Source organism: Ranitomeya imitator, chromosome 2, assembly GCF_032444005.1.
Source record: "Ranitomeya imitator isolate aRanImi1 chromosome 2, aRanImi1.pri, whole genome shotgun sequence".
Lineage (NCBI taxonomy): Eukaryota > Metazoa > Chordata > Amphibia > Anura > Dendrobatidae > Ranitomeya > Ranitomeya imitator.
The window spans coordinates 639,043,887-639,063,929 of record NC_091283.1 but is presented as its reverse complement, the minus strand read 5'-3'; the positions used below and the strand labels follow the sequence as shown (position 1 = coordinate 639,063,929).

At 44.3% G+C, this 20,043-nt stretch overlaps 1 protein-coding gene across 4 annotated transcripts in view; it reads left to right on the top strand.

Annotated features, from left to right (window-relative positions):
• The first annotated feature begins 507 nt into the window (after positions 1–507).
• LOC138665366 (gastrula zinc finger protein XlCGF53.1-like) overlaps positions 508–20,043 on the top strand; it is a 35,957-nt gene continuing 16,421 nt past the window's right edge. For 2 of the 4 annotated variants that reach the window (XM_069752787.1, XM_069752785.1), the window contains exons 1-2: positions 508–718; positions 13,002–13,097. In XM_069752787.1, coding sequence (XP_069608888.1) covers positions 13,026–13,097 — 72 coding nt within the window. In that variant the 5' untranslated portion in view covers positions 508–718; positions 13,002–13,025. Of the gene's footprint in view, positions 762–13,001; positions 13,098–20,043 lie in introns of all 4 variants that reach the window. The other 2 variants (XM_069752788.1, XM_069752786.1) reach the window with 1 other exon arrangement.

Below are 20,043 nucleotides of genomic sequence, written 5' to 3'. Positions count from 1 at the left end.
CGTGAATAGTGCGGCTCCATTGATTCTCTATGGGACCCCCAGCGATGGCTGAGCTCTGCATTGGGTCAGCACCAGGGGTCCCATGGAGTGTAAATGGATCAGCAGTGTGCAGGACTGACCACCCATCCACACGCCACAGGGACACTGCTATTAACCCCTTCCCTGGCTACCACCAGAAATCTCACATCATCCCCCATCCCACCTCACGTCATTTCGTTGCCTAGCAAAATATAAAGGCGCCTGGACACCATCCCTCTCCATGAACTATATGAACATGATGTATTATGTACGTAGGAACATTCAAACACACATTCTGCCTTTTACATAATGAGAAGCAGAGGTCGCCAGTGACAGTCCGGCCACTCCGATATCTCCGGGCATATCTAGTCCCCCAGAATATGGCGGCTCCGGAGACTGACAGCACCTGCTCTGGTGACACTTCTGTTTGACTGTGCATCCTCTTGTGACTGTGACTGCTGCTTTACGATTGGCACGTCATGGTCACATGATCAGGAAGACCTTAGTGGCAATGTGGGCGGGATGATTGACCATGACTTCCGCCTATCCCACAACCATGAATGCGGTGTGTTGCTAAGGGAGCAATTAATTACTGCTGGTTACCTCTCAGCCCTGTGGTCACGTGTACGTTATGACTGACCAATGCGGCGTGCGCGGATCCCCCTGACGTGACCGGCACTGAGGTGACTCACGTGATCAGGTTTGTCATGTGATCTAGAAGTAACGGCTGTCATAGGGTAAAGGTGAGGGATGAAGAGTAATAAAGCCCCTTCTCCTATAGCATAGCCTATACTACTGTAATAATGCTCCTTCTTCTATAACCTAACCTCGTCTACTGTAACAATGCCCTTTCTTCTATAACCTAAACTGTACTACTGTAATAATACCCCTTCCCCATAGCATAGCCTCTTCTACTGTAATAATGCCCCTTCCTCTATAACCTAACCTCTTCTACTGTAAGAATGCCCCTTCCTCTATAACCTAACCTCTTCTACTGTAATAATGTCCCTTCCTCTATAACCTAACCTCTTCTACTGTAATAATGTCCCTTCCTCTATAACCTAACCTCTTCTACTGTAATAATGCCACTTCCTCTATAACCTAACCTCTTCTACTGTAATAATGCTCCTTCCTCTATAACCGAACCTCATTTACTGTAATAATGCCCCTTCCTCTATAACCGAACCTCTTCTACTGTAATAATGTCCCTTCCTCTATAACCTAACCTCTTCTACTGTAAGAATGCCCCTTCCTCTATAACCTAACCTCTTCTACTGTAATAATGTCCCTTCCTCTATAACCGAACCTCTTCTACTGTAATAATGTCCCTTCCTCTATAACCTAACCTCTTCTACTGTAATAATGCCCCTTCCTCTATAACTTAACCTCTTCTACTGTAATAATGCCCCTTCCTCTATAACCTAACCTCTTCTACTGTAATAATGCCCCTTCCTCTATAACCTAACCTCTTCTACTGTAATAATGTCCCTTCCTCTATAACCTAACCTCTTCTACTGTAATAATGTCCCTTCCTCTATAACCTAACCTCTTCTACTGTAATAATGCCCCTTCCTGTATACCAGGGGTGGGGAACTTCAGGCCCTTGATGACCTTTTATCAGGCCCCCGAGCAGATTCTCAGGGACTGCATTCTTTGGCAGGGAGCTGTATTTTGATTACAACCAGCTCATTTATTTCTTCTTGCTCTGTTAGCACACACGCAGTGTTCACCACTGAACACTGAAGGGCATGCAATGAAAGATTACGTCCTGACACTAGTGCCAGAGTCAGGATGTACTTTGCTGGTGAAGTTTGTACGGCCCCCGAAGGATGGTATAAAAATGGCCCTTGGCAGAAAAAAGATTCCCCACCCCTGCTCTGTACCATAACCTCTTCTACTGTAATAATGTCCCTTCCTCTATAAACTAACCTCATCTACTGTAATAATGCCCCTTCCTTTATAACCTAACGTACTGTAATAATGCCCCTTCCTCTATAACCTAACCTCTTTTATTGTAATAATGCCCTTTCCTCTGTAACCTAACCTCTTCTACTGTAATAATGCTCCTTCTATAATCTAACCTCATCTACTGTAATAATACCCCTTCCTCTATAACCTAACCTATTCTACTGTAATAATGCCGCTTCCTCTATAACCTAACCTCTTCTACTATAATAATGCCCATTCCTCTATAACCTAACAACCTAACCTCTTCTACTGTAATAATGCCCCTTCCTTTATAACCTAACAACCTAACCTCTTCTACTGTAATAATGCCCCTTCCTCTATAACCTAACCTCTTCTACTATAATAATGCCCATTCCTCTATAACCTAACAACCTAACCTCTTCTACTGTAATAATGCCCCTTCCTTTATAACCTAACAACCTAACCTCTTCTACTGTAATAATGCCCCTTCCTCTATAACCTAACCTCATCTACTGTAATAATGCTCCTTCCTCTATAACCTAACCTCTTCTACTGTAATAATGCCCCTTCCTCTATAACCTAACCTCTTCTACTGTAATAATTCTCCTTCCTCTATAACCTAACCTCTTCTACTGTAATAATGCCCCTTCCTCTATAACCTAACCTCTTCTACTGTAATAATTCTCTTTCCTCTATAACCTAACCTCTTCTACTGTAATAATGATCCTTCCTCTATAACCTAACCACTTCTACTGTAATAATGCTCCTTCCTCTATAACCTAACCTCTTCTACTGTAATAATACTCCTTCCTCTATAACCTAACCTCTTCTACTGTAATAATTCTCCTTCCTCTATAACCTAACCTCTTCTACTGTAATAATTCTCCTTCCTCTGTAACCTAACCTCTTCTACTGTAATACTGCCCCTTCCTCTATAACCTAACCTCTTCTGCTGCAATAATGCTCCTTCCTCTATAACCTAACCTCTTCTACTGTAATAATGCTCCTTCCTCTATAACCTAACCTCTTGTACTGTGATAATGCTCCTTCCTCTATAACCTAACCTCTTCTACTGTAATAATTCTCCTTCCTCTATAACCTAACCTCTTCTACTGTAATAATGCCCCTTCCTCTATAACCTAACCTCTTCTACTGTAATACTGCCCCTTCCTCTATAACCTAACCTCTTGTACTGTGATAATGCTCCTTCCTCTATAACCTAACCTCATCTACTGTAATACTGCCCCTTCCTCTATAACCTAACCTCTTCTACTGTAATAATACTCCTTCCTCTGTAACCTAACCTCTTCTACTGTAATAATGCTCCTTACTCTATAACCTAACCTCTTGTACTGTGATAATGCCCCTTCCTCTATAACCTAACCTCTTCTACTGTAATAATGCTCCTTCCTCTATAACCTAACCTCTTCTACTGTAATAATGATCCTTCCTCTATAACCTAACCTCTTGTACTGTGATAATGCTCCTTCCTCTATAACCTAACCTCTTCTACTGTAATAATTCTTCCTCTATAACCTAACCTCTTCTACTGTAATACTGCCCCTTACTCTGTAACCTAACCTCTTGTACTGTGATAATGCTCCTTCCTCTATAACCTAACCTCATCTACTGTAATACTGCCCCTTCCTCTATAACCTAACCTCTTCTACTGTAATAATGCTCCTTCCTCTATAACCTAACCTCTTCTACTGTAATACTGCCCCTTCCTCTATAACCTAACCTCTTCTACTGTAGTACTGCCCCTTCCTCTATAACCTAACCTCTTCTACTGTAATAATGCTCCTTCCTCTATAACCTAACCTCTGCTACTGTAATAATGCTCCTTCCTCTATAACCTAACCTCTTGTACTGTGATAATGCTCCTTCCTCTATAACCTAACCTCTTCTACTGTAATAATTCTCCTTCCTCTATAACCTAACCTCTTCTACTGTAATACTGCCCCTTCCTCTATAACCTAACCTCTTGTACTGTGATAATGCTCCTTCCTCTATAACCTAACAACTTAACCTCTTCTACTGTAGTAATGCCCCTTCCTCTATAACCTAACCTCATCTACTGTAATAATGCTCTTTCCTCTATAACCTAACCTCTTCTACTGTAATAATGCTCCTTCCTCTATAACTTAACCTCTTCTACTGTAGTAATACCCCTTCCTCTATAACCTAACCTCATCTACTGTAATAATGCTCCTTCCTCTATAACCTAACCTCTTCTACTGTAATAATGCCCCTTCCTCTATAACCTAACCTCTTCTACTGTAATAATTCTCCTTCCTCTATAACCTAACCTCTTCTACTGTAATAATGCCCCTTCCTCTATAACCTAGCCTCTTCTACTGTAATAATTCTCTTTCCTCTATAACCTAACCTCTTCTACTGTAATAATGATCCTTCCTCTATAACCTAACCACTTCTACTGTAATAATGCTCCTTCCTCTATAACCTAACCTCTTCTACTGTAATAATGCTCCTTCCTCTATAACCTAACCTCTTGTACTGTGATAATGCTCCTTCCTCTATAACCTAACCTCTTCTACTGTAATAATTCTCCTTCCTCTATAACCTAACCTCTTGTACTGTGATAATGCTCCTTCCTCTATAACCTAACCTCTTCTACTGTAATAATTCTCCTTCCTCTATAACCTAACCTCTTCTACTGTAAAAATTCTCCTTCCTCTATAACCTAACCTCTTCTACTGTAATAATTCTCCTTCCTCTGTAACCTAACCTCTTCTACTGTAATACTGCCCCTTCCTCTATAACCTAACCTCTTCTACTGTAATAATGCTCCTTCCTCTATAACCTAACCTCTTCTACTTTAATAATGCTCCTTCCTCTATAACCTAACCTCTTGTACTGTGATAATGCTCCTTCCTCTATAACCTAACCTCTTCTACTGTAATAATTCTCCTTCCTCTATAACCTAACCTCTTCTACTGTAATACTGCCCCTTCCTCTATAACCTAACCTCTTGTACTGTGATAATGCTCCTTCCTCTATAACCTAACCTCATCTACTGTAATACTGCCCCTTCCTCTATAACCTAACCTCTTCTACTGTAATAATGCTCCTTCCTCTATAACCTAACTGTTATGACCTGGTGGTCAGGACAACAATGGACCTGGTGGTTAAGAGCACACGGAATGACCTGATAGTTACTGATAATATAGGACGAGCTCTGGGACGTGGGAACTCTGCTGACCGCAATCCCTAATCCTATCACACACACTAGAAATAGCCGTGGATTGCTCCTAACGCTCCCTATGCAACTCGGCACAGCCTAAGGAACTAGCTAGCCCTGAAGATAGAAAAATAAAGCCTACCTTGCCTCAGAGAAATTCCCCAAAGGAAAAGGCAGCCCCCCACATATAATGACTGTGACTAAAGATGAAAATACAAACACAGAGATGAAATTGATTTAGCAAAGTGAGGCCCGACTTACTGAACAGACCGAGGATAGGAAAGGTAGCTTTGCGGTCAGCACAAAAACCTACAAAAAGACCACGCAGAGGGCGCAAAAAGACCCTCCACACCGACTCACGGTGCGGAGGCGCTCCCTCTGCGTCCCAGAGCTTCCAGCAAGCAAGACAACAAACAAAATAGCAAGCTGGACAGAAAAATAGCAAACCAGAGAAAAACAAGCAGGCACTTAGCTTCTGCTGGGAAGACAGGTCACAAGAACGATCCAGGAGAGAACAAGACCAATACTGGAACATTGACAGGTGGCATGGAGGAAAGATCTAAGTGGAGTTAAATAGAGCAGCCAGCTAACGAATTAACCTCGTCACCTGTGGAAGGAAACTCAGAAACACCCACAGCCACCAGAGGAATTCCATGGATAGAACCAGCCGAAGTACCATTCATGACCACAGGAGGGAGCCCGACAACAGAATTCACAACAGTACCCCCCCCCTTGAGGAGGGGTCACCGAACCCTCACCAGAGCCCCCAGGCCGACCAGGATGAGCCAAATGAAAGGCACGAACCAGATCGGCAGTATGAACATCAGAGGCAAAAACCCAGGAATTATCTTCCTGATCATAACCCTTCCACTTGACCAGGTACTGGAGTTTCCGTCTCGAAATACGAGAATCCAAAATCTTCTCCACCACATACTCCAACTCCCCCTTAACCAACACCGAGGCAGGAGGATCAACGGATGGAACCACAGGCGCCACGTATCTCCGCAATAACGACCTATGGAACACATTATGGATGGCAAAAGAAGCAGGAAGGGCCAAACGAAATGACACAGGATTGATAACCTCAGAAATCTTATACGGACCAATGAAACGAGGCTTAAACTTAGGAGAGGAAACCTTCATAGGAACATAACGAGACGACAACCAAACCAAATCCCCAACACGAAGTCGGGGACCCACACAGCGCCGGCGGTTAGCAAAACGTTGAGCCTTCTCCTGGGACAATGTCAAATTGTCCACCACATGAGTCCAAATCTGCTGCAACCTATCCACCACAGTATCTACACCAGGACAGTCCGAAGACTCAACCTGCCCTGAAGAGAAACGCGGATGGAAACCAGAATTGCAGAAAAACGGCGAAACCAAAGTAGCCGAGCTGGCCCGATTATTAAGGGCGAACTCAGCCAACGGCAAAAAGGACACCCAATCATCCTGATCAGCAGAAACAAAGCATCTCAGATATGTTTCCAAAGTCTGATTGGTTCGTTCGGTTTGGCCATTTGTCTGAGGATGGAAAGCCGAGGAAAAAGACAAATCAATGCCCATCCTAGCACAAAAAGATCGCCAAAACCTCGAAACAAACTGGGAACCTCTGTCAGAAACGATGTTCTCTGGGATACCATGTAAACGAACCACATGCTGGAAAAATAATGGCACCAAATCAGAGGAGGAAGGCAATTTAGACAAAGGTACCAAATGGACCATCTTAGAAAAGCGATCACAAACCACCCAAATGACCGACATCTTTTGAGAGACGGGGAGATCCGAAATAAAATCCATAGAAATATGCGTCCAGGGCCTCTTCGGGACCGGCGAGGGCAAAAGCAACCCACTGGCACGAGAACAGCAGGGCTTAGCCCGAGCACAAGTCCCACAGGACTGCACAAAAGAACGCACATCCCGTGACAAAGACGGCCACCAAAAGGATCTAGCCACTAACTCTCTGGTACCAAAGATTCCAGGATGCCCAGCCAACACTGAACAATGAATCTCAGAGATAACTCTACTAGTCCATCTATCAGGGACAAACAGTTTCTCCGCTGGGCAACGGTCAGGTCTATCAGCCTGAAATTTTTGCAGCACCCGCCGCAAATCAGGGGAGATGGCAGACAAAATTACCTCCTCTTTGAGAATACCCGCCGGCTCAGGAACACCCGGAGAGTCAGGCACAAAACTCCTTGACAGGGCATCAGCCTTCACATTCTTAAGGCCCCGTCACACATAGCGAGATCGCTAGCGAGTTCGCTGCTGAGTCACAAGTTTTGTGACGCAACAGCGATCTCAGTAGCGATCTCGCTATGTGTGACACGTACCAGCGATCAGGCCCCTGCTGTGAGATCGCTGGTCGTGTCGGAATGGCCTGGGCCATTTTTTGATCGTTGAGGTCCCACTGACATCGCTGAATCGGCGTGTGTGACGCCGATTCAGCGATGTCTTCGCTGGTAACCAGGGTAAACATCGGGTTACTAAGCGCAGGGCAGCGCTTAGTAACCCGATGTTTACCCTGGTTACCATCGTTAAAGTAAAAAAAACAAACGCTACATACTTACCTACCACTGTCTGTCCTCGGCGCTCTGCTTCTCTGGTCTGGCTGTGAGCACAGCGGGCGGAAAGCAGAGCGGTGACGTCACCGTTTTGCTTTCCGGCTGCCTGCCGCTCACAGCCAGAGCAGAGAAGCAGAGCGCCAGGGACAGACAGCGGTAGGTAAGTATGTAGCGTTTTTTTTTTTTACTTTAACGATGGTAACCAGGGTAAACATCGGGTTACTAAGCGCGGCCCTGCGCTTAGTAACCCGATGTTTACCCTGGTTACCGGGGACCTCGGGATCGTTGGTCGCTGGAGAGCTGTCTGTGTGACAGCTCTCCAGCGACCAAACAGCGACGCTGCAGCGATCCGGATCGTTGTCGGTATCGCTGCAGCGTCGCTAAAGTGTGACGGTACCTTTAGAGCCCGGAAGGTACGAAACCACAAAATCAAAACGGGAGAAAAATAACGACCATCGAGCCTGTCTCGGATTCAACCGTTTGGCAGACTCAAGATAAGTCAAATTCTTGTGATCTGTCAAGACCACCACGCGATGCTTGGCTCCTTCAAGCCAATGACGCCACTCCTCGAATGCCCACTTCATGGCCAACAACTCTCGATTACCAACATCATAATTGCGCTCAGCAGGCGAAAACTTTCTAGAAAAGAAAGCACATGGCTTCATCACCGAGCCATCAGAACTTCTTTGCGACAAAACAGCCCCTGCTCCAATCTCAGAAGCATCAACCTCAACCTGAAACGGGAGCGAAACATCTGGCTGGCACAACACAGGGGCAGAAGAAAAACGATGCTTCAACTCCTGAAAAGCCTCTACAGCTGCAGAAGACCAATTGACCACATCAGCACCCTTCTTGGTCAAATCAGTCAACGGTTTAGCAACACTAGAAAAATTAGCGATGAAGCGCCGATAAAAATTAGCAAAGCCCAGGAACTTTTGCAGGCTCTTCACAGATGTCGGCTGAGTCCAATCGTAAATGGCCTGAAATTTAACAGGGTCCATCTCGATAGTAGAAGGGGAAAAAATGAACCCCAAAAATGAAACCTTCTGAACTCCAAAGAGACACTTTGACCCCTTCACAAACAAGGAATTTGCACGAAGGACCTGGAACACCATTCTGACCTGCTTCACATGAGACTCCCAATCATCCGAAAAGACCAAAATATCATCCAAATACACAATCAGGAATTTATCCAGGTACTCTCGGAAGATGTCATGCATAAAGGACTGAAATACTGATGGAGCATTGGAAAGCCCGAATGGCATAACCAGGTACTCAAAATGGCCCTCGGGCGTATTAAATGCTGTTTTCCATTCATCGCCTTGTTTAATACGCACAAGATTATACGCCCCTCGAAGATCTATCTTGGTGAACCAACTAGCCCCTTTAATACGAGCAAACAAATCAGACAGCAACGGCAAAGGATACTGAAATTTGACTGTAATTTTATTGAGAAGGCGGTAATCAACACAAGGTCTCAAAGAACCATCCTTCTTGGCCACAAAAAAGAACCCTGCTCCTAACGGTGATGACGACGGGCGAATATGGCCTTTCTCCAAGGATTCCTTTATATAACTCCGCATAGCGGCGTGTTCTGGCACAGATAAATTGAACAATCGGCCCTTAGGAAACTTACTACCAGGAATCAAATTAATTGCACAATCGCAATCCCTATGAGGAGGTAGGGCACTGGCTTTGGGCTCATCAAATACATCCCGATAATCCGACAAAAACTCTGGAACTTCAGAAGGAGTGGAAGACGAAATAGACAAAAATGGAACATCACCATGTACCCCCTGGCAACCCCAGCTGGACACAGACATAGATTTCCAGTCCAATACTGGATTATGGACCTGTAGCCATGGCAACCCCAAAACGACCACATCATGCAGATTATGCAACACCAGAAAGCGGATATCCTCCTGATGTGCAGGAGCCATGCACATGGTCAGTTGGGTCCAGTACTGAGGCTTATTCTTGGCCAAAGGCGTAGCATCAATTCCTCTCAATGGAATAGGATACTGCAAGGGCTCCAAGAAAAAACCACAGCGCCTAGCATACTTCAAGTCCATCAAATTCAGGGCAGCGCCTGAATCCACAAATGCCATAACAGAATAGGATGACAAAGAGCAAATCAGAGTAACGGACAATAGAAATTTCGACTGTACCGTACCAATGGTGGCAGACCTAGCGAATCGCTTAGTTCGCTTAGGACAATCGGAGATAGCATGAGTGGAATCACCACAGTAAAAACATAGCCCATTCCGACGTCTGTGTTCTTGCCGTTCAGCTCTGGTCAAAGTCCTATCACATTGCATAGGCTCAGGCCCATGCTCAGATAGTACCGCCAAATGGTGCACAGCTTTACGCTCACGCAAGCGTCGATCGATCTGAATGGCCAAAGACATAGACTCATTCAGACCAGCAGGCATGGGAAATCCCACCATGACATCCTTAAGGGCTTCAGAGAGACCCTTTCTGAAGATTGCTGCCAGGGCACATTCATTCCACTGAGTGAGCACAGACCACTTTCTAAACTTCTGACAATATATCTCCGCTTCATCCTGACCCTGACACAGAGCCAGCAAGATTTTCTCTGCCTGATCCACTGAATTAGGTTCGTCATAAAGCAATCCAAGCGCCAGGAAAAACGCATCAACATCACGCAATGCCGGATCCCCTGGCGCAAGGGAAAATGCCCAGTCTTGAGGGTCACCACGTAACAAAGAAATAATGATCTTTACTTGTTGAACAGGGTCACCTGAGGAGCGAGGTTTCAAGGCAAGAAACAATTTACAATTATTTTTGAAATTCAAGAACTTAGATCTATCACAAAAAAACAAATCAGGAATTGGAATCCTAGGCTTTGACATCGGATTCTGAACCACAAAATCTTGAATATTTTGTACACTTATAGTGAGATTATCTATCAAAGAGGACAGACCTTGAATGTCCATGTCTACACCTGTGTTCTGAACCACCCAGATGTAAAGGGGAAAAGAGAGACAAAACACACTGCAAAGAAAAAAAAATGGTCTCAGAACTTCTCTTATCCCTTTATTGAGATGCATTAGTACTTTGGGCCACCTGTACTGTTATGACCTGGTGGTCAGGACAACAATGGACCTGGTGGTTAAGAGCACACGGAATGACCTGATAGTTACTGATAATATAGGACGAGCTCTGGGACGTGGGAACTCTGCTGACCGCAATCCCTAATCCTATCACACACACTAGAAATAGCCGTGGATTGCTCCTAACGCTCCCTATGCAACTCGGCACAGCCTAAGGAACTAGCTAGCCCTGAAGATAGAAAAATAAAGCCTACCTTGCCTCAGAGAAATTCCCCAAAGGAAAAGGCAGCCCCCCACATATAATGACTGTGAGTAAAGATGAAAATACAAACACAGAGATGAAATAGATTTAGCAAAGTGAGGCCCGACTTACTGAACAGACCGAGGATAGGAAAGGTAGCTTTGCGGTCAGCACAAAAACCTACAAAATGACCACGCAGAGGGCGCAAAAAGACCCTCTGCACCGACTCACGGTGCGGAGGCGCTCCCTCTGCGTCCCAGAGCTTCCAGCAAGCAAGACAACAAACAAAATAGCAAGCTGGACAGAAAAATAGCAAACCAGAGAAAAACAAGCAGGCACTTAGCTTCTGCTGGCAAGACAGGTCACAAGAACGATCCAGGAGAGAACAAGACCAATACTGGAACATTGACAGGTGGCATGGAGCAAAGATCTAAGTGGAGTTAAATAGAGCAGCCAGCTAACGAATTAACCTCGTCACCTGTGGAAGGAAACTCAGAAACACCCACAGCCACTAGAGGAATTCCATGGATAGAACCAGCCGAAGTACCATTCATGACCACAGGAGGGAGCCCGACAACAGAATTCACAACACCTAACCTCTTCTACTGTAATAATGCTCCTTCCTCTATAACCTAACCTCTTGTACTGTGATAATGCCCCTTCCTCTATAACCTAACCTCTTCTACTGTATTAATGCTCCTTCCTCTATAACCTAACCTCTTCTGTAATAATGCTCCTTCCTCTATAACCTAACCTCTTGTACTGTGATAATGCTCCTTCCTCTATAACCTAACCTCTTGTACTGTGATAATGCTCCTTCCTCTATAACCTAACCTCATCTACTGTAATACTGCCCCTTCCTCTATAACCTAACCTCTTCTACTGTAATAATGCTACTTCCTCTATAACCTAACCTCTTCTACTGTAATACTACCCCTTCCTCTATAACCTAACCTCTTCTACTGTAATACTGCCCCTTCCTCTATAACCTAACCTCTTCTACTGTAATAATGCTCCTTCCTCTATAACCTAACCTCTTGTACTGTAATAATGTTTCTTCCTCTATAACCTAACCTCTTGTACTGTGATAATGCTCCTTCCTCTATAACCTAACCTCTTCTACTGTAATAATTCTCCTTCCTTTATAACCTAACCTCTTCTACTGTAATACTGCCCCTTCCTCTATAACCTAACCTCTTGTACTGTGATAATGCTCCTTCCTCTATAACCTAACCTCATCTACTGTAATACTGCCCCTTCCTCTATAACCTAACCTCTTCTACTGTAATAATGCTCCTTCCTCTATAACCTAACCTCTTGTACTGTGATAATGCCCCTTCCTCTATAACCTAACCTCTTGTACTGTGATAATGCTCCTTCCTCTATAACCTAACCTCATCTACTGTAATACTGCCCCTTCCTCTATAACCTAACCTCTTCTACTGTAATAATGCTCCTTCCTCTATAACCTAACCTCTTGTACTGTGATAATGCTCCTTCCTCTATAACCTAACCTCTTCTACTGTAATAATGCTCCTTCCTCTATAACCTAACCTCTTGTACTGTAATAATGCTCCTTCCTCTATAACCTAACCTCTTGTACTGTGATAATGCCCCTTCCTCTATAACCTAACCTCTTGTACTGTGATAATGCTCCTTCCTCTATAACCTAACCTCATCTACTGTAATACTGCCCCTTCCTCTATAACCTAACCTCTTCTACTGTAATAATGCTCCTTCCTCTATAACCTAACCTCTTGTACTGTGATAATGCTCCTTCCTCTATAACCTAACCTCATCTACTGTAATACTGCCCCTTTCTCTATAACCTAACCTCTTGTACTGTAATAATGCTCCTTCCTCTATAACCTAACCTCTTGTACTGTGATAATGCCCCTTCCTCTATAACCTAACCTTTTCTACTGTAATACTGCCCCTTCCTCTATAACCTAACCTCTTCTACTATTCTGCAGTATTATGCCCATCATACAGTAACCATGGCCAAAGGCAACGTCACCGACGCCATTCTCAGCCTCACCCTGGAGATCATCTACCTGCTGACCGGAGAGGTGAGGGCTTAAGGGCAATACTTCACTTATCTATAAGGGGGTGTCATAGGGTGGACCTTTCTGGCTTATCCCCAAATCCCACCTCTCCAGAACAGGGTCCCGTGTTTCCCCGCCCATGTGACGGGAGGTGGATGCTCTTGTATCCAGTATATAGACGTGGCTGTGCAGCTCAGGACCTCTGCTCTGGAGATCAGTGTCTACTGGTAGACTATCCCCGTAATAATTTAAGGACATGGCCAGACAAGTGGGGATTAGGGGAAATAGGTCACGTGACCTCACTTTCCTTTTTTTATATTAACCCATTTCCACTCAATATATTTAGTGTACCCCAAACATGGTGCCACTAAAATGGGTTGACCAGTCTGAAAAGGAAAGTTGGCATTCACTGCGATCACACTGCACTGATGGCTCTAGGAACAAGGAAGGGAAAAAAACAAAAATGCAAAACCAAAAATCCCCAGGTCCTTAAGGGGAAAAAAGAGAATTTTTTTGAAAAAATTACATTGCTATAAATTGTCACAAATAACTGTATATATGCTCATCTTGTTTACGGGGCAATCATTAGATTTGTTACAATGGCAACCATCTTGTTAGAAAGCACAACGCCTGTCCTAGACCTGGAGAAGGACGAGTGGTGTCACTGCAGAGAACTCCAGACCTATGTGAACCATTTTTCCTTTTCTTGTTACTTTTTATCAGTGAATCCAGAGAACCAGCCTGACCCAAACCGGATAACATGTCAGTTGTTCTCCAAAACTGAGCACTGGCAGACGTATCTGACGGAGGAGAGACACGATGCAGCAGGATTGCGGAGTCGGTGTCCTTTTTGGTGGAGTCGGTATTAAATGGACCGACTCCTACTATCTAATATATAAAGCTGTATGTGTGTGTGTATGTGTGTGTGTGTGTGTGTGTGTGTGTGTGTATGTCAGGGATTGGCATCTGCACCGTCACACCTACAGCCAAAAAATTTTGCACAGTCACACGTCTGGACCCCGAGAGCATCATAGGCTATGTTGCGAGGCGAAATTTTAACCCCGTGAGTTCCAATTCACCAACCAATTTTGCCCCTATCTACATAATGGGGAAAAAGTGAAAGGAAAAGTGTTGGAGGCAAATTGACAGATGCCAGATGTGAACAAGGGGGACTTAAAGAATGAGAGCGACTTGTAGGGGTAATTTTGATCTGTGACTTGGATCAAAAACGAACAGCCTAATAGTTGATAACTACTGTAGTGATGAGCGAGTGTACTCGTTGCCCGGTTTCCCAGAGCACGCTCGGGTGCTCTCCGAGTATTTTCTAGTGCTCGGAGATTTAGTTTTCCTCACCTCAGCTGCATGATTTACGGCTGCTAGACAGGCTGAATACATGTGAGGAATGCCTGATTGTTAGGGAATCCCCTCATGTATTCAGCCTGTCTGGCAGCCACAAATCATGCAGCTGAGGCGATGAAAACTAAATCTTCGAGCACGCCGAAATACTCGGAGATCACCCGAGCATGCTTGGGAAAACCCGAGTAACGAGTACACTCACTCATCACTAATGATAATGGGTTCAATTCTGGAATCCACAGACATACGTACATGACTCACGAAGGTCTGAATGAGGCCTAACAGCCAGAACAGGCTGAAACATACAGTTAGGTCCATATATATTTGGACAAAGACAACATTTTTCTAATTTCGGTTACAGACATTACCACAATGAATTTTAAACAAAACAATTCAGATGCAGTTGAAGTTCAGACTTTCAGCTTTCATTTGAGGGTATCCACATTAAAATTGGATGAAGGGTTTAGGATTTTCAGCTCCTTAACATGTGCCACCCTGTTTTTAAAGGGACCAAAAGTAATTGGACAATTGACTCCAAGGCTATTTCATGGAGAAGTGAGGGCGATCCCTTCGTTATGTCATTCTCAATTAAGCAGATAAAAGGCCTGGAGTTGATTTGAGGTGTGGTGCTTGCATTTGGAAGGTTTTGCTGTGAAGTAAACAGGCGGCCAAAGGAGTTCTCCATGCAGGTGAAACAAGCCATCCTTAAGCTGCAAAAACAGAAAAAAAAACATCCGAGAAATTGCTACAATATTAGGAGTGGCAAAATCTACAGTTTGGTACATCCTGAGAAAGAAAGAAAGCACTGGTGAACTCATCAATGCAAAAAGACCTGGGCGCCCACGGAGGACAACAGTGGTGGATGATCGCAGAATAATCTCCATGGTGAAGAGAAACCCCTTCACAACAGCCAACCAAGTGAACAACACTCTCCAGGAGGTCGGCGTATCAATATCCAAATCTACCATAAAGAGAAGACTGCATGAAAGTAAATACAGAGGGTTCACTGCACGGTGCAAGCCACTCATAAGCATCAAGAATAAAAAGGCTAGACTGGGCTTTGCTAAAAAAACATCTAAAAAAGACAGCACAGTTCTGGAAGAACATTCTTTGGACAGATGAAACCAAGATCAACCTCTACCAGAATGATGGAAAGAGTAAAGTATGGCGAAGGCGTGGTACAGCTCATGATCCAAAACATACCACATCATCTGTAAAACACAGCGGAGGCAGTGTGATGGCTTGGGCATGCATGGCTGCCAGTGGCACTGGGTCACTAGTGTTTATTGATGATGTGATACAGGACAGAAGCAGATGAATGAATTCTGAGGTATTCAGAGCCATTCTGTGTGCTCAGATCCAGCCAAGTGCAGTCAAACTGATTGGTCGTCGTTTCATACTACAGATGGACAATGACCCAAAACATAAAGCCAAAGCAACCCAGGAGTTTGTTAAAGCAAAGAAGTGGAATATTCTTGAATGGCCAAGTCAGTCACCTGATCTCCACCCAATTGAGCAGCATTTCACTTGTTAAAGACTAAACTTCAGACAGAAAGGCCCACAAACAAACAGCAACTGAAAACCACTGCAGTGAAGGCCTGGCAGAGCATCAAAAAGGAGGAAACACAGCGTCTGGTGATGTCCATGAGTTCAAGACTTCAGGCAGTCATTGCCAACAAAGGGTTTTCAACCAAGTAATAAAAATGAACAGCTCTGTGGGGGGGTAGGCGGCAGGGGGGCCTTTTTTACAGCATATTTCAATCATTAATCGTTGTGCTCTCATTACTAATTTATAACGCTCAAATATTAAAGTATATGTCTTTGTACTACTTTTTGAATAAAGTTTGTTTTATGATATGTTCATCTACGCTCTGCTTTTTCTCCTTGCATTGTAATTTTCATTATAGGTACACTTCAACTGTGAGAGGCAGAAGCTAGTAATACAAAACAGAAAAACACATTGTAGGATTTTTAAATAATTTGCTTTTTATTGCATGAAATAAGTATTTGATCACCTACCAACCAGCAAGAATTCTGACTAACAGACCTGTTAGTTTTTCTTTAAGAAGCCCCTCTACTCTGCATTCATTACCTATATTAATTGCACCTGTTTAAACTCGTTACCTGTCCTGTCCACACAATCAATTACTCTCTAAACTCTCCACCATGGCCAAGACCAAAGAGCTTGTCATGATGTGTTCCAGGGTTTAATCCTGTCTGCCCTTTTTCCGGGCAGATCATGTCAAGGGTTAACTTTGCTCTGCCTCATGTTTGCTATTTAGCTGCTATGCATCCTGCTGGCAGTGTCAGCTATAGTTCTGCCTTCGGCGTGTGAACCTGACGCTGGTAGCCCTTGATTTGTCCTGCTGTGATCCCTGACTTGCCCCGTGTCTGTTGACTCCGTCTGTCTGTCCTTTTCCCAGCGTTTCCCTGTTTGTCGGTTTGATTCTCTGGTTTCTGACTTGGCTTGTATTTGGACTCGCTTCTGCCTTCTGACTTTGTCTTATCCGCTTCTGACAGTTGCTGAACCTCCTGGCTTGTTCCTGACCACATGTACTGCTGATCCCTTTGGTACTTCTGCCTCTGTTTTCTGACTTGGCTTGTGTGACCACTCTCTCGCCACTCGGTGGCGCCTGTGCTGCTGCTCTGTGGTGCTTCTTTGTGTTCGCAGTCTCACTTCCCTCTCAAGCTCCCTCTGGTGGAGGTTGCGCTATACTGCACTGCAGCAGCATGACAGAGCTGTCTACGGATACCAGGGACAAATTGTAGACCTGCATAAGGCTGGAATAGGCTACAGAACAATAGGCAAGCAGCTTGGTGAGAAGGCCACAACTGTTGGCACAATTATTAAAAAATAGAAGAAACACAAGATGACTGTCAATCTTCCTCATTCTGGGTCTCCATGCATGGTCATGCCTTGTGGGGTAAGGATGATTCTGAAAAAAGTTAGGAATCAGCCCAGAACTACATGGGAGGGCAACGACCCCGAAACCTGAAAAAATCTGGAGAAGATCTGTATGGCGGAGTGTGTCAAAATCCCTGCTGCAGTGTGTGCAAACTGGGTCAAGAACTGCAGGAAACATCTGACCTCTGTAATTGCAAACAAAGGTTTTTGTACCATATAGTAACTTCTGTTTTTCTATTGTATCAAATACTTATTTCATGCAATAGCACGTAAATTAATTATGTAAAAATTATACAGTGTTATTTTTTTTTTAATTTTTTTTTTTATTTTGTCTCTCACAGTTGAAGTGTATGTACGATAAAAATTATAAACCTCTCTATTCTTTGTAGGTGGGAAAACTTGCAAAATTTACATTTTATTTTCCACACTGTATGAGTAATAGTTTAAGGTTTTTCTCAATTTAGTTATTTATTTTATTTATTTATTTCCTGGAGAGTCCCTTAACAGTTACAGTGACTCCTATTAAAAATGTGTTCTGGAACTTTTATTATTCTTGTTAAGAACTAACAAGCAGGTACTTGCTAAATTTTCTGCCTAGCAACAATTTTTGCCAACTCAAATCAGTCGCAGACTCTCCTGCCAGCGATTCCCTTGCTTCTCTTAATGTCCTATTGACAGATTGGTGTCTTCTTTTTCTCTCTGCTCTTTTAACAAGGCATCACTCCCAATGTCATTCTGATTGACAGCCGGATCTTTGCTGCCTAAGGCTGGTTTCAGGCTTGCGTTCCTGTGCGCTGCAGATGGCAGCGTACTTCCTCCTTGCTTCCTCCGTGAAGCTCCGCCCAGGCTCCGCCTACTGCCGGCTGAGTCCTGTGTTTCCCTGCATACCTATGTTTAACATTGTGTACGCAGGGACATGTGTTGTATACGGATGTGTCCGCATGCGGCAATTTGAGGCGTGCGGCGCCCGCACGGAAACGCAGAATTTTTGTCTACTTAGCCTTTACTGGTTATTAACAAGGGGTGACCCCCCAAAATAATGTGAGGTCCCCCTATTATTAATAACCAGCAAAGGCTAGGCAGAGAGCTGCAGGCAGATATTAATAGCCTAGGAAGAGGCCATGGATATTGGCCCCCTCCCAGACTAAGAGAACATCAGACCTCAGCCGCCCCAGATATGGCGCATCCATTAGATACTCCAATTCTGGCACTTAGCCTCCGATCTTACCAATTTCCCTGGTATGGTGGCAAGTGGGGTAATAGTATTGGGGCTGATGTCAGTTTTGTAATGTCAGCTGGCATCAAGCACAGGGGTTAGTAATGGAGAGGCGACTCTCATTCTTTACCCCATAGTCAAATGTAATATAGACAAACAAAGTCCTATATTTCAAATAAAAACTCCCCGACCCTCTTTTACCCTTTATTAATATCCAGAGAAATATAAAAACACAAAGTAATCCTCACCTGTCTGAAGATAATCCCTATATGATGCTGTTCCATGAAGAACTCCAGCTCTGCTATATCCGGATGGTTTGCTGAGCAGTGACATGATGCAGGAGAATGCTCATGCAGTCTCTAGTGCTGACTTAAGGTCACCGGAGTTCATAGCCTTGGTCATAGCTAGTGATGAGCGAGTGTACTCGTTGCTCGGGTTTTTTCTGGCATGCACGGGTGGTCTTTGAGTATTTGTGACTGCTCGGAGATTTAGTTTTTGTTGACTCAGCTGCATAATTTACAGCTGCTAGCCAGCCTGAGTACACGTGAGGGTTGCCTGGTTGCTAGGGAATCCCCACATTTAATCAAGCTGTCTAGTACCCGCAAATAATGTAGCTGTGGTTACAAATACTTGGAGACCACCAGAGCGTGCTAAGGAAAACCCGAGCAACTAGTATACTCGCTCATCACTAGTCATAGCCTGACGTCACCACTCGCATCGTGAGAATTTTATCTTATTTCTATAGATGCCTCTCAGTTACTAACGCCTGAACTTGATGCCAGCTGACATTACAAAGCTGACACCAACCCCAAAAGTATTACCCACTTTCCACTGCACCATGGCAAGTGGGAAGAGCAGAAGCTAAGCTCCAGAATTGGTGCATCTAGTGGATGCGACATTTCTGGGGCAGCTGAGGGCTGATGTTCTTAGTCTGGCAGGAGGCCAATATCCATGGCCCCTTCCTAGGCTATTAACATCAGTTCGCAGCTGACTGCCTTTGCTGGTTATTAATAATAGGGGAATCCCACGTATTTTTTTTTTTAATAACCAGTTTTTTCTAATAACCAGTAAACACTATGCAGACAGCTGTGAGATGATATTAATAGCCTGGGAGGCTCCATGTTTATTACCCTTTTCCCACGCTATTAAGACCAGCTTTAAGCTGTCTGCTTTCCCTCAGCTGGTCAATAAAAAACTGCACATGTAAAGCACTGAGTCTATATCTCAATTACATCTATAATATAAAGCTGGGAGCGTCACTCTGTCCGAAGCCTTTATAGATTGCGCAAGCGCCGGCGCAGTCTGGGCCTCACAGAGTGACGCTCCCAGGAGATCGCGGTATGCGTAAGCACTGAACGCACACCGCGATCTCCACCGGAGAGTCAGGGACCGCCAGGAGGGTAAGTATGAGCTATATTCACCTGTCCCGTTCCACCGCTGCGCGCCGCCATCTTCCCGGTCCTCGGCCTGTGACCTTCAGTTCAGAGGGCGCG